The sequence below is a fragment of the Callospermophilus lateralis genome, chromosome 2, assembly GCF_048772815.1.
Source record: "Callospermophilus lateralis isolate mCalLat2 chromosome 2, mCalLat2.hap1, whole genome shotgun sequence".
Classification (NCBI taxonomy): Eukaryota; Metazoa; Chordata; class Mammalia; order Rodentia; family Sciuridae; genus Callospermophilus; species Callospermophilus lateralis.
Window position 1 is genome coordinate 180,321,946 of NC_135306.1, and position 12,428 is coordinate 180,334,373.

At 32.5% G+C, this 12,428-nt stretch overlaps 1 protein-coding gene across 3 annotated transcripts in view; it reads left to right on the top strand.

Annotated features, from left to right (window-relative positions):
- Qser1 (glutamine and serine rich 1) overlaps positions 1-11,980 on the top strand; it is a 75,679-nt gene extending 63,699 nt beyond the window's left edge. For 2 of the 3 annotated variants that reach the window (XM_076847015.1, XM_076847017.1), the window contains exons 9-13: positions 735-872; positions 2,915-3,012; positions 4,557-4,709; positions 5,937-6,032; positions 8,201-11,980. In XM_076847015.1, coding sequence (XP_076703130.1) covers positions 735-872; positions 2,915-3,012; positions 4,557-4,709; positions 5,937-6,032; positions 8,201-8,341 — 626 coding nt within the window. In that variant the 3' untranslated portion in view covers positions 8,342-11,980. The remainder of the gene's footprint in view (positions 1-734; positions 873-2,914; positions 3,013-4,556; positions 4,710-5,936; positions 6,033-8,200) is intronic. The other variant, XM_076847016.1, reaches the window with a different exon arrangement.
- The last annotated feature ends 448 nt before the right edge of the window (positions 11,981-12,428 follow it).

Consider the following 12,428-nt stretch of genomic DNA (forward strand, 5'->3'; position numbering starts at 1 on the left):
TGAATTATATACAAAGCATCTTAATATTATAAAAAGAGCCTTGATGCCAGAGACTGCTAAAGGGCTCTAATAATTGTTACAGAAATGTCAAAATTGAAGCAAACTTCTTAAATCATAGAGTTGTTGCCATTGAATTTAAGTAAAATTTCCTCTACATATGGGCTATGTTTACATTTTTTAATTTTAATATTACTGTAGTAATATTAGAATTTTAAAGTAGTTTAAGTGTAGAAATGCAAGAGAAATCTCTATATATTAACTCATAAATGGGTTTCTTATGAAACTAAACAGAGAAACCATCAAGACTAGAGTGGCATGACAGAACAGCAGGAGTCTATGGTATGGGCCAAGGGAAGAGACATGGGTTCTTACCTGGCCTATATTTCCAGATGCCAAACTGGTGCTAGGTCTCAGAATCACATAGAAGCTTTTAAAAGTATAATGTTTAAACTTAATTGTCACTCTTACCACACCACTACCAAAGATTCTCTTTTAGTAAACCTAGCAGTCTTTTTGTTTATTCTGTTGTAAAAGTTCTTCAGTGATTGTGATGTGCAAACCAACTTTCAAAGTATCTTACCTGGGGTGATTTTAAAGAGAGGCTAAGAAAGCCTTGAATTGAAAGAAACTGTATCTTGAATCTTTCATCTGCTTGTAGGCTCCTGTTATAGAGAAAAATATTATAAAAGTTTTTAGGAAGGAAAATTTAATTTTTCATCTTTTCTTCATCCCAGAATTCGATCCTCCAGCTCCTTTTGTCACTCGCTTTTTGAACACAAGAGCAATGAAAGAAACTTTTAAGAGTTACATGGAATTGCTTGTTAGCATTGCCCTGGACCCTGACACAATGCAAGCCTTAGAGAAGAGCAATGGTACAGTCTACTAAAGTAGTGCTTTCTGGACTTTTTAAAAACTTGTTACCTATTAGTTATATGTTTATGTGTGGTTTGTATGATATATATCTGTAAATTGTCAGTTAAGTTCATTATGCCTTCACTCTAGAAAATGGTCATATTCTTTTCATTCATTGTCTGAATACTAGAGAAACTTTATATTTAAAGTATTTCTATTACTTCCTACTCAGGGAAAAATTATTATTCATTTGTTTCTTTGAATTTCTTCCAAAATGTATATGATCCTCATTAGTATTTTACTGAGTGTCTCTGTTACATGAAAAGTCCATATTTCGATATACTGTTTTCTAATAGTTGGATAAATGAACCGTATGATAAAGGCATAAAAATTGTATATTTTTATCTTCAGTTAAAGAATTTTCTTGTAGTAGTCATTTTTGTCTACTATGAAAGATTTTTGGCTGGGGATATAGCTCAGTTGGTAGAGTGCTTGTTTCGCATGAACAAGGCCCTGGGTACGATCCCCAGCACCACCACTATCAAAAAAAAAAAAAAGATTTTATATACTTATGGCTTATCAGTGCTTTCTGATTTTCCTCCATTTTATATAAGGGGAAAGAAATCAAAAAGGTTATACTGGAAGATAAGTAATTTACAGATGTTTAAGTTTGTTTCTGTGAGCTGGGTGTGGTGGCGCACACCTGTAATCCCAGCGACTGGGGAGGCTGAGGCAGGAGGATTTCAAGTTCAAAGCAAAAAGCGAGGTGCTAAGCAACTCAGTAAGACACAGTCTCTAATATAAATACAAAAATAGGGCTAGGGATGTGGCTCAGTAGTCGAGTGTCTCTGAGTTCAATCCTTGGTACCAGAAAAAAAATATATTTTTTGTTTTTGTGAAATGTAAATAGATTTAATCATTACTAGTCAGGCAAAATTAAACTATGAGGTATGTTGTAGCAACCTTAGGAAGTATTTCTCAACAAGGACTTTTTTGTAAGGAGCCATTCTCTCTCAAGTTGCCATGCTTGTATTCATATTCTAAATATGTAAGCATTCATTTTATTCAGCTATGAAGTTTATAATCTAGACTCTGAGGAGTATTTATATTTTTTCAGAAAGATCATTGAAAACAATTAATAGTATAAAATATTATGTATTACTATGTTGATAAATTAAGAAATAGTTTAATAACCTAAAGTATTTAATTCTGTACCAGGGGCAATTAATTTATATTTTGAAAGTACTTTTCTTAAAAACTTAAAGTTCAGAGAGGGAAAAAAAAGGAAGTAAAATGTTTCAAATGGGAATCTTTTTCACACTTTTTCTCCTTTTATAAAATATTTATTTTGACTCTTTTTTTTTTTAATTGCAGTTGGACCCAATACCTTTATTTTATTTATTTATTTTCATGTGGTACTGAGGATCGAACCCAGCGCCTCGCATGTGCTAGGCAAGCACTCTACTGCTAAGCCACAACCTCAGCCCTTTGACTCTTATATTTTTGACACTGGGTTTTGCTCATTTTTCTCACCCTACTTTTTCTTTGCTTCAAATAACAGTGAATTAAGAATACCTCAGCACTGGGGTTACAACTCAGTGTAAAGCACTTAACTAGCGTGCATAAGGTCCCAGGTTCAATCTCCAGCACTGCATTTAATAAAAAGGAATGTCTCTTGGTCATACTGGGTGATTTATAAAACTAATGATGACCAATTTATACTGAGTAATCACTGTTATTGTTCAGACAGTAAATGAGATCTGTAGAAATTGGGCACCTTGCCAGTTGATCACATTGCTGTCATGGGTTAGTTCCAGTTCAACTAAAACCCCGTACTTTTGCAGAACACATCCTATTATCATACTATGCTGCTTTTTTTTCACATTCTATTATAAATTATTTTACAAGTTAGCCTTTATTCAGAAATTTTAATTTCCATTTTCATAAGCAATATTTTACATAAGCCAACGAATTTAAATTTTTAACATATAAATGTTTTGAGAAAAAGTTGGAATTTTAACAAATTGATAGTTTATTCTGTTAAAATAAATTGTTATTTCAGATGAGCTACTTTTACCTCATATGAAAAAAATAGATGGCATGCTAAATGATAACCGAAAGAGACTGCTTTTGAATCTTCATTTGGATCAATCATTCAAGGTATTTCCTTTAGATTATTTATTAGCAAAACTCAGTAACAATCATAGCCCTAAATACAATAGGAAAGAAAATGTATGGCCAGGTGCAGTGCTGCATGCCTGTAATCCCAGTGTACTCCTGGGGTTCAATCCCTAGCACAAAAAAAAAAAAAGTTCTGTTCCTTAGAAATAATTAGCACAGTTTCTCATGATGTTCTTGGTGATTTTTGGAGTGAGTCCTGAAGCCTTTGAAGTTAATGATATTCTGTTTTCCTCCCAAAACCACATGCTTTATGTTATCTTTAGCATCTTGTGCTCACTGGAAAGTTTTATATTTTCTTTCATCTCCACTGACCTAGTGCCAATGGTTTCTAAATTTAGAATCCAGTTATAGTCTTTAGATTACATTTATTGCAATTAGTAATCTGGATGCAAAATTACTCTGGGCATGTTTTAAATGCAAAGCATGAGAATTCTGATAAAGTACAAATAATCCAAGAAAAGAACAATACTAGAAACTATTGATAGCTCACTCTAATAGGAAATGCCAAAAGTTTTATTGTTTGTATCAAATGACACTTTGTTCCATACTACATTTACATAAGAAAAATTTATCATTTTTGAAAATGTACTATTACAGGGCCATAATGCCAGTGCTAGGGAACTATATGTGTTTGACAAAGAATGGCCTCAAACGTTTTAACAGTTAACAGTTGAGATTATCAAATAAGGACCACATTCTGAATTGTAAATATAGTGGCAGTACTTTAATCCTTTTAGTGTCAAAACAATAAATGTTCCTGGTAGCACAGTCTAATTTATAAAACTATAATGAAACTAGTTAAATTTAGCTACACGTATCATTCAGTTATTGTTTGTAGCTTTTTATGTCGGGATGATTTGCCAAGTAGGTAAGGGCATAAATATGGCAGTGGACTTGGTTCTGCCACATGGCCACCATATTATCAGTGTTAGCTACCATAAGCTGTTTTTATGTGCAGAAAATTCATCAAGCTCTGTTTTAAGATCTTATCTTACCAGTGCTTTTTGTGCATTTAAAAGAAGCATGAGAAGTGTCAAAGCCAGAGAAGGATTATAAGCTTTTTGTTTTCTTTTGTCTTCATCTTCATCCGGGATCAGATGACTGCTTTATAGCAGGGCTTGGCTTTATTTCAGGGTATTAAAAATTCTTAAAGTAGAAGAGCTTTGAAGTAACTTATATATGTTCCTCTTTCTCCTGCCTTGAAGCCAGTGAGGCATAAATGGGAAGAATTCTATCTTATTCAAGAGTCCCTACGGTGTAGTATGCTTTTGCTTTTGCTTTAAAAAGCAGGCCATACAGTTAGCCCAGAGAGTCAAGGGATGGGAAAATAGATTCCACATCTGATGGGAGGAGGTGCAAAGAATTTGTAGCCATGTCTATACCCCCTACCACGTACGTGTGTGTGTGTGTGTGTGTGTGTGTGTGTGAGAGAGAGAGAGAGAGAGAGAGAGTATTTTGAATATTGAAAATAGTTCAGGTTAGTTTTCTTCTGATGTCAGTTATTATGCTTCATTGTTTTAAAGAATGCTTTGGAAAGTTTTCCTGAACTAACAATAATTACTCGAGACTCTAAAACAAAAAGTGGAGGATCTGCTATTTCTAAAATCAAAATGAATGGCAAAGCTTATAATAAGAAAACTCTAAGGACTTCTAAAACAACCTCTAAATCTGCACAGGTAAGGATATATTGATTAATGAAAGTATACCTTTTCCAGTTAATAATACAGTTCCCACCTAAAACATTGAAATAAGCAAGTATTTTATTCTATGTTGTCATTAAGTATAAATACTTTTTGAGTAGGAATAAACAACTCTAACCTGAGGAACAGGGACTTAGTATTGTTTATTGTTTTTCTCCAGTGCCTGGCACAGTATTTAGCATATAGTAAGTGCTCACAGAGTTTTAAAATAGACTAATAAGGAAAGAATAATCCTGTGCTTATGCTTATACATATTGTATATGATTGTTATTAATTGAAAAATTAAAATTATGTGTATATTTTTCATGTACAACATATTTTAAAATATTATACTTTTGGAATGGCTAACAAGCTAATTAATGTATGTATTACCTTTTTATAATTTTGTCATTGAATACACATGTGTACAGATAAATGAGGATGCCCATACTTCATAAGATGCAATATTGATTTCATGTCTGCAGAGTCATTAAAATTGGAATTTGTTCATCTTTAAACACAGCATAAATTCTTATAACCTTTTGAGAAAACAAAAAATTAAACTCATATTCACTCCATTTACATAATAACAGCTCCATCAAAAAATGTATTCTAGGGCTGGGGATATAGCTCAGTTGGTAGAGTGCTTGCCTTGCATGCACAAGGCCCTAGGTTCAATCGCCAGCACCACAAAAAAAAAAAAAAGTATTCTATAGAAATAACATTCACAAATGCCTTTGGCTCATTTCACAATTGTAAGAGCAATCCAGTTTATTAGCTGCTAGTATGAAGTTAGATAAAAGATCATGGAGACAATGTAATATTTACTTTTGAAGAAGAGACAGATTTATTAATTCTTTCAAAAAATTCTTTATAGGCTTTTAGTGTGCCAAATAAAATTCTAAATAATAGGGATACAACAGTGAAAACTAGTTAAAAAATTCCTGGCTTCATACAATTTATATTTGAAAGGGTGGGGAGGTAGAAATAAGTCATGTTTTTAATTAAAATTTTCTATAGTGTTAAATTTTTTTCTATTTTGTTAATTTTTAAAATGAAGACTTAAAAATAACTTATTTTTAATGTGCCTCTGTACCATCTAATACCTAGCCACATAAATCATTTTTAGAATTACCATGAGACTTTTGATCCAGTATTTTCCCAAAAGTATTCTTATCTCAGATGTTACACAAAATATATCTATAAACTTTTTTCTTTTTATAGGAGTTTGCTGTTGATCCAGAGAAAATACAGTTGTATTCTTTATATCATTCACTCCATCATTATAAATATCATGTTTATCTGATATGTAAGGAGGAGGTAATGTCTTTTTATTTATTCAAAAAAGAAATGTATGCTTTTCTGAACTTAAGGAGACTCTACCTGTAGTATTTGTGAATACTTTAGAAAGAATTGTAAAATGTGTATGTGAATATATATATAAATATTTCCTATATACTTCTGTGACAACTAGATATGTTGGTTTGAGTTTCCCTGCTGTGTTTTGTACTGACTCATCAGCTTTACCACCTCTTGAGTATGCAACTGGTAAGGTTTTTAAGCTGCTAGTGCTTGCTTTGCCTTGCCATAATAAGTAGTGTTTTATTGCATTTTGTTCTCTCATAGAATGATCCTGTTTTAATTCAGTTTAGTCACTGCTCTGCTATCTCATTGCCTTATCACTAGTGGCCTTATATCCCACTTGATATCAGCTTTTTAATTGTAAAAGGTTAAGTTGTTGCAAAGCTACAACTGGTGTTTAGTAGTCTAGTATAGTCTAGCAAAGGTGGTAACGCAAAATATGTTGACTATTTTCACAGTGATCTGAAATACAGAATTAAACTCAATATTTGTCATTTGGTTTTTAACACAATTGGAAGGAATCAAGAAAGTCTGAAGCAGTTTTTCTAGCCTTCCTTTCTGCCCCCATGGAGCCAATGATAATAGGATTGGACTTCACTTAAATTTATCTGAAATAAACATTCTCCGTGGTTGGGAATGAGAAAAAAATCAGTACATGTTGATGAATTAATAAATTCATCTTTTCATTGAAGATATAGAAAGCATATGGCCTTGTGAGGGGGTTGAATATAAAGTGAAGTAAAAGTTAATGTGATACTTTTTCTTTTTCATTTGTTCTTTTTAGATATACAAGACAGTAGAGTGTATTTTGACATACTATACATACATAGAATACAAGTTATTCTATAGGATCCTGTTTTTGCAGTTGTATATGATGTGAAGTTTCACTTGTATTCATATATGAACATAGGAAAGTTATGTCCTATTAATTCTACTGTCTTTCCTAATCCCATCCTGCTACCTTCATTCCCGTTTGTCTAATCCAATGAACTGCTCTTCCCTCCCCCTCTGTCCTTATTGTGTGTTGGCATCCACCTATCAGAGAAAACATTTGGCCTTTGGTTTTTTGGGATTGGCTTATTTCACTCCGCATGATATTCTGCAGTTCCATCCATTTACCAGCAAATGCCATAACTTCATTCTGTACACCTGAGTAAACATTCCATTATGTATATGCACCACATTTTCTTTATCCATTAATCTGTTGAAGAGCACCTAGGTTGGCTACATAGTTTGGCTGTTATGAATTGAGCTGCTGGGGCTGGGGTTATGGCTCAATGGTAGTGCGCTTGCCTGGCATCGGTGAGGCACTGGGTTCAATTCTCGGCACCACATACAAATAAATAAAATAAAGGTACATCAACAACTTAAAAATATATTGTCTAAATTTAAAAAAAAATGAATTGAGCTGCTATGAACATTGTTATGGCTGCATCACTATAGTATGCTGATTTTAAGTCCTTTGGGTATATGCTGAGGAGTGGGATAACTGAGTCTAGTGGTGGTTCCATTGCAAGTTTTCTGAGGAATCTCCACACTGCTTTCCAGAGTGGTTGCACCAATTTGCAGTCCCACCAGCAATGTTTGAATGTACCTTTTCCCCAATCCTCTCCAACATTTATTGTTACTTATATTCTTTTTTTTTTTTTTTTTTTTTTGGTACCAGGGATTGAACTTAGGGTCACTCAACCACTGAGCCACATCCCCCAGCCCTATTTTGTATTTTATTTAGATACAGGGTCTCACTGAGTTGCTTAGCACCTCCCTGTTGCTGAGACTGGCATTGAACTCACAATTCTCCTGTCTCAGCCTCCCAAGCCTCTGGGATTATAGCCACCACGCCTGGCTTTATATTCTTGATAATTGCCATTCTGACTCTAGTGAGATACAATCTCAGTGTAGTTTTAATTTGCATTTCTCTAATTGCTAGAGGTATTGAACATTTTTTCATATATTTGTTGACCATTCCTATTTCTTCATCTATGAAGTACCTGCCTGTTCAGTTCCTTTGCCTATTTATTTATTGGGTTTTTTTCTTTCCTTTTTTTTTTTTTTTTTTTTGATTTTAAGTTTTGTGAATTCTTTGTGTATCCTGGAGATTAATGTGACACTTTTTTTTATTTTAGATTTCCTCTGTGCAGAAAAAAAATGAAGATTTAGGACAAGAGGAAATTGTTCAACTTTGTATGAAAAATGTAAAATGGGTAGAGGATCTGTTTGAAAAATTTGGAGAACTTCTAAATCATGTACAGCAGAAATGTTCCTAACATTTCCACAAAAATCCCATCTTTTTTATAGCACTAATGAAATAGCAGAGGTGGAGTGGTCACAGATAATCAATTGTCAAGCAGAGGCCTCCTGCAGGTGTGCTACTTCCATCACCAAACTTTCACCAGAACCTCTGCAGAAGGATAGTGGTGCTGTCAAGGAAGTCAGTCCTTAGAAATGGACCTTAATCCCACCATATTTTTATCCTAATGAATGATTTTTCTATTTTGTAAACCATTGAGTAACTGAATTTTATTTTCAGAAATTTTTTTTGACAAATGATGAAGCATGCACTAAATATAGTTTTTCTTTATTATTAGAGAAAGAACACTTAAGTAACTTCATTATTTCTGACTCTGGCTACACTACATGCCAGAATGAAAGAGAGGTGGCAAAAAGCATGCATTTGTATTCATGTCTGGCCACAAAACTGAAAGTATTGTACATTATGTAAACAAATCTTGTGTGATGTAACATCCTATATGGGAATATCATCGATTTAAAATATAAAATTCAGAAACTGCATTCTGCTTTATGGACTCCTTTTAACATGTTCAGGAAACTGGATGTGGAATTGGTGCAATTCTATGACTGCTTTTTGTGTCAAATTATATTGTAATGAAAAAAAACAGTGACAGACTATTTTCCCTATCTCAAAGAAAAGTATTTTTGTTTATACTGTGTTTTTTCCTCTGGAAATTTTTCAATTGTACATTTTATTTTACTAATAGCTGTATTTTTCACAAGGAAAATGCTGTGGTTATAATTATGTTCTCTGTATCTGTGCTATACTTCATGGCTTTCAGTAAATCCTATTTAGTTATATGTTGAATTTCTGTTGTGAATTTCATGTTGAGGTAATCATTTTTGTTCATACAGATTTGCTCCAGTGTTATCCAGAATATGCATTCAATGCTAGAATTCATTTAGCTTTATAAATGGGGCTGTGTTAGACACTGCAGCAATTTCCTATTTCATTAAATAAATTTATTATTAAACTAGTATTTCATTCACTGATTTGTTGAAGTAAAAATATAAATACATGATACATTGGAAAGAATAAATAGATAATCAGATGACATTGCAGTGTTACGCACAGCTTCCTTAACTCTTAGAACTGGAAGTGATAGAGTTCTCTTTGTGGTGCCTTTTCAACCTTTATACACACTATTGTAGCTTTCTTAAGTTTGGTAGCTAGAGGTTCAAGTAGTTTAGCTTAAAGACAGTGAATGTATTAGGTTCAATATGACCTTGTGTTTTATTTGTGTTTGCCAACAGGATGCCTTATTTGTTTGTGGAAAAGATTTACTAGTGTCATTCTAAACTATCTCCTTTTTTAGGATTCTAAAGAAGTTGTTAATCTTCATACTTTTGTTTATTTTACCACCATTTAGTGCCTTAAGTCCTATCAAGAAAGCAGTGTTCCTGCCCAAATAAGTCATGATTATGTGGATATTTCTGTTGTCTTGATATCAAGTTAACAGACCAATTTCTTATATTTAAAACTTCAGTAAACTGGCAAAGAATTGAAGGCAAATGTCACTTGATTTGTGAATAAAACATGATAACATTGGGTTAAAAATAAGTATTTGAGTTTAGCTTAAATTTATTTCTATTGGTTATCTTATTAAAAGCAATAATCCTTAATACTTGTACCTGCCATTAGATAAGGTATTCAATAATAGAAATTTTCCTCAAGTGTTAAATATTCCATTTCTGAAAGGTTTTTTAAAACATTGTGAAAACAAAAGTAATCTATTAAATTAATTTGCCTAACTCATGAGAGAGATGGAGAATATCAGCAGTGGGGAAATCATAAAATTAATTTTGCATGTAGAGAAAAGTAGGAAGAAGCCATATTTCTTTCTTGTAGTATTGACTCTGGGCAGAATTGGTTTCTTTCATTTTCAAAGTACAGAGTAGAGAACTACATCTCCTGATGTAGTGTTGTAAGTATACATCTTTACAATTCTCCCCTGGCTTACTTTCCTCAATTATTTATAGTTTAAATATTATTAAAAGATACTTTGCGTTTAGGTAATCATTGAAGTAGATATTTGAAATTATAGCCACATTTTCCTCATGGGTAAGCCCCATGGAAAACGAAGATATTTCTTTAAAGTTAATCTCATTTGCCATAGAACATAGCCCATTTCCTTTTGAACTGCAGTTGTCCTTACAGTGTTTACAGCAGTATTCATATGAGTTAGTTAGTAAAACAAGTGTTTTCTTAATATGGGAGGCCAAGTCCTATGATACTGCCTCAAAGAAACCCTAGTAGTTTAGATGCATCATCTTCTCTCATTTGTTCCATATAGCATAGGCAAAAACATCAACCTCAGGCCTTAGGGAAAAGGGGGACTTTACTCTGAGAATCATGCCCAAGTCCTCTGTTTGTATGAAGTTAAATAAATATCTAGCCTGTTAGCATTTACATTCCTTGCCAGGGAGTTGAAATTTATAATATAGAAATAACTTAGGTTGTAGATAGATTTAAAGAGGTAAAGCACATGCTACCACAACCCAGGAAAATATTTTTAAGAAATATTGGATTTTCCTACCTATAGATTTCTGGAAATAATTTAATGTAAAAAAATTCAGTGTATTGGTGCTTATTACTAGTTCAGATGAGTGGTTGGAGAAAGGGGCCTCCTTCCTTATCATTTTCATTATAACCCAATTTCCAATTACTTGACCTTCTAATGAAGTCATAAATTTATAATTATGAATTATCACAGTAAGTTTAACTAGAAGCTGTCCATTTTTCTGTTAAGTTACGAAATAGGAAACATTAGTAAGATGGAAAAAATCATATTTTAAAAAGGTTTAGAAGTTTTTCAGATTGCTTTCAAAATTCTGAAGTTCTTTAAATTCCTAAAACTTGAAAATATATAGGTGGACTCATGCATTGGGACTATTTTTGAAAATTCATATTTTTAAACCATAATTTTTCTCTTAATATGCATATTTATTTTCTTTAAAGCAGCTATATTCCTACACATAATTTTGAAGATATACCCGTAAATCCAATACAGGAGCAGGTTATTGAAGTAACCTTCCTAAAAGCTGCTTCAGATGCTTAAATTGTGAATTTTATTGTATTTGTAGAATACAACTTTTGTTTTAAACTGTATTTCAATCTGTTTCACAAAAATGCTTTTCAAATAGAGTGGAATATTCCAGGATAACTGGTTCTATGTCAGTTATGCAGTTATACTTGACACACAACTGTATAAACAAACAATGTACACTATTGGCTGTGCATTAATTTACATGCACAACATCTGGCATCTGTTCACAAATGCATGTTTTTGCAAATTGCCTTTATTTATAAGTGACAATAATTGAAGTCAAGGACACAAGGAGGCTGAGGATATAACTCAGTGGCAAAGCACTTGCCTAATATGTGTAAGACCTTGGGTTCAATCCTCAGCATAGCAACACCAACAAAAAAAGGATACAAAGAAACCTGCATTTGTAGTCCAGAGTTTTCATTCAGTCCATAGTACAATGTATGGAAATGTGAAAGACAGTTTTGTATATTTGTTTGTTACTAACTCAGACCATTAAAATGAAAACATTTTTTTAAACAACAAAATCAGAATGTTTGAGTTTTTTGTTTGTTTGTTTTTTAAGAATTAACAACTGAGCTACTAAGTAGACAAAAGCACCAAGTTCAGATCCCTCGTAGAACATATACCAACATTACTAAACAGTTATTATACAAATGGTATAGGGCCCACCCATTACTTTCTCAGATGATAGTTAAGTCAAGTAAATTTTACAGCTTTGAAGTTAGATCTTTCTAATGTTATTAATTTGAAGATAATACATAGCTAGAAATAATTGATAATACCAAAATATTCTTGTTATTTTTTAAACTGTTGCCTAAGTAAGTTTTCCCTGTCCATTGATTTCTAAATAAGATTCTGTCTTAACTTTCAACTAATATTAAAAAGTATTCAGTATTGCAAGTGAAGTAATTCTTAGTACATTGACTATCCTGTAACTAGTTTTGGTTGTAAAAACATTATTTTACACAGGAAATATAAATCTTTAATCAGTATCTATGCCAATATTTAAAAA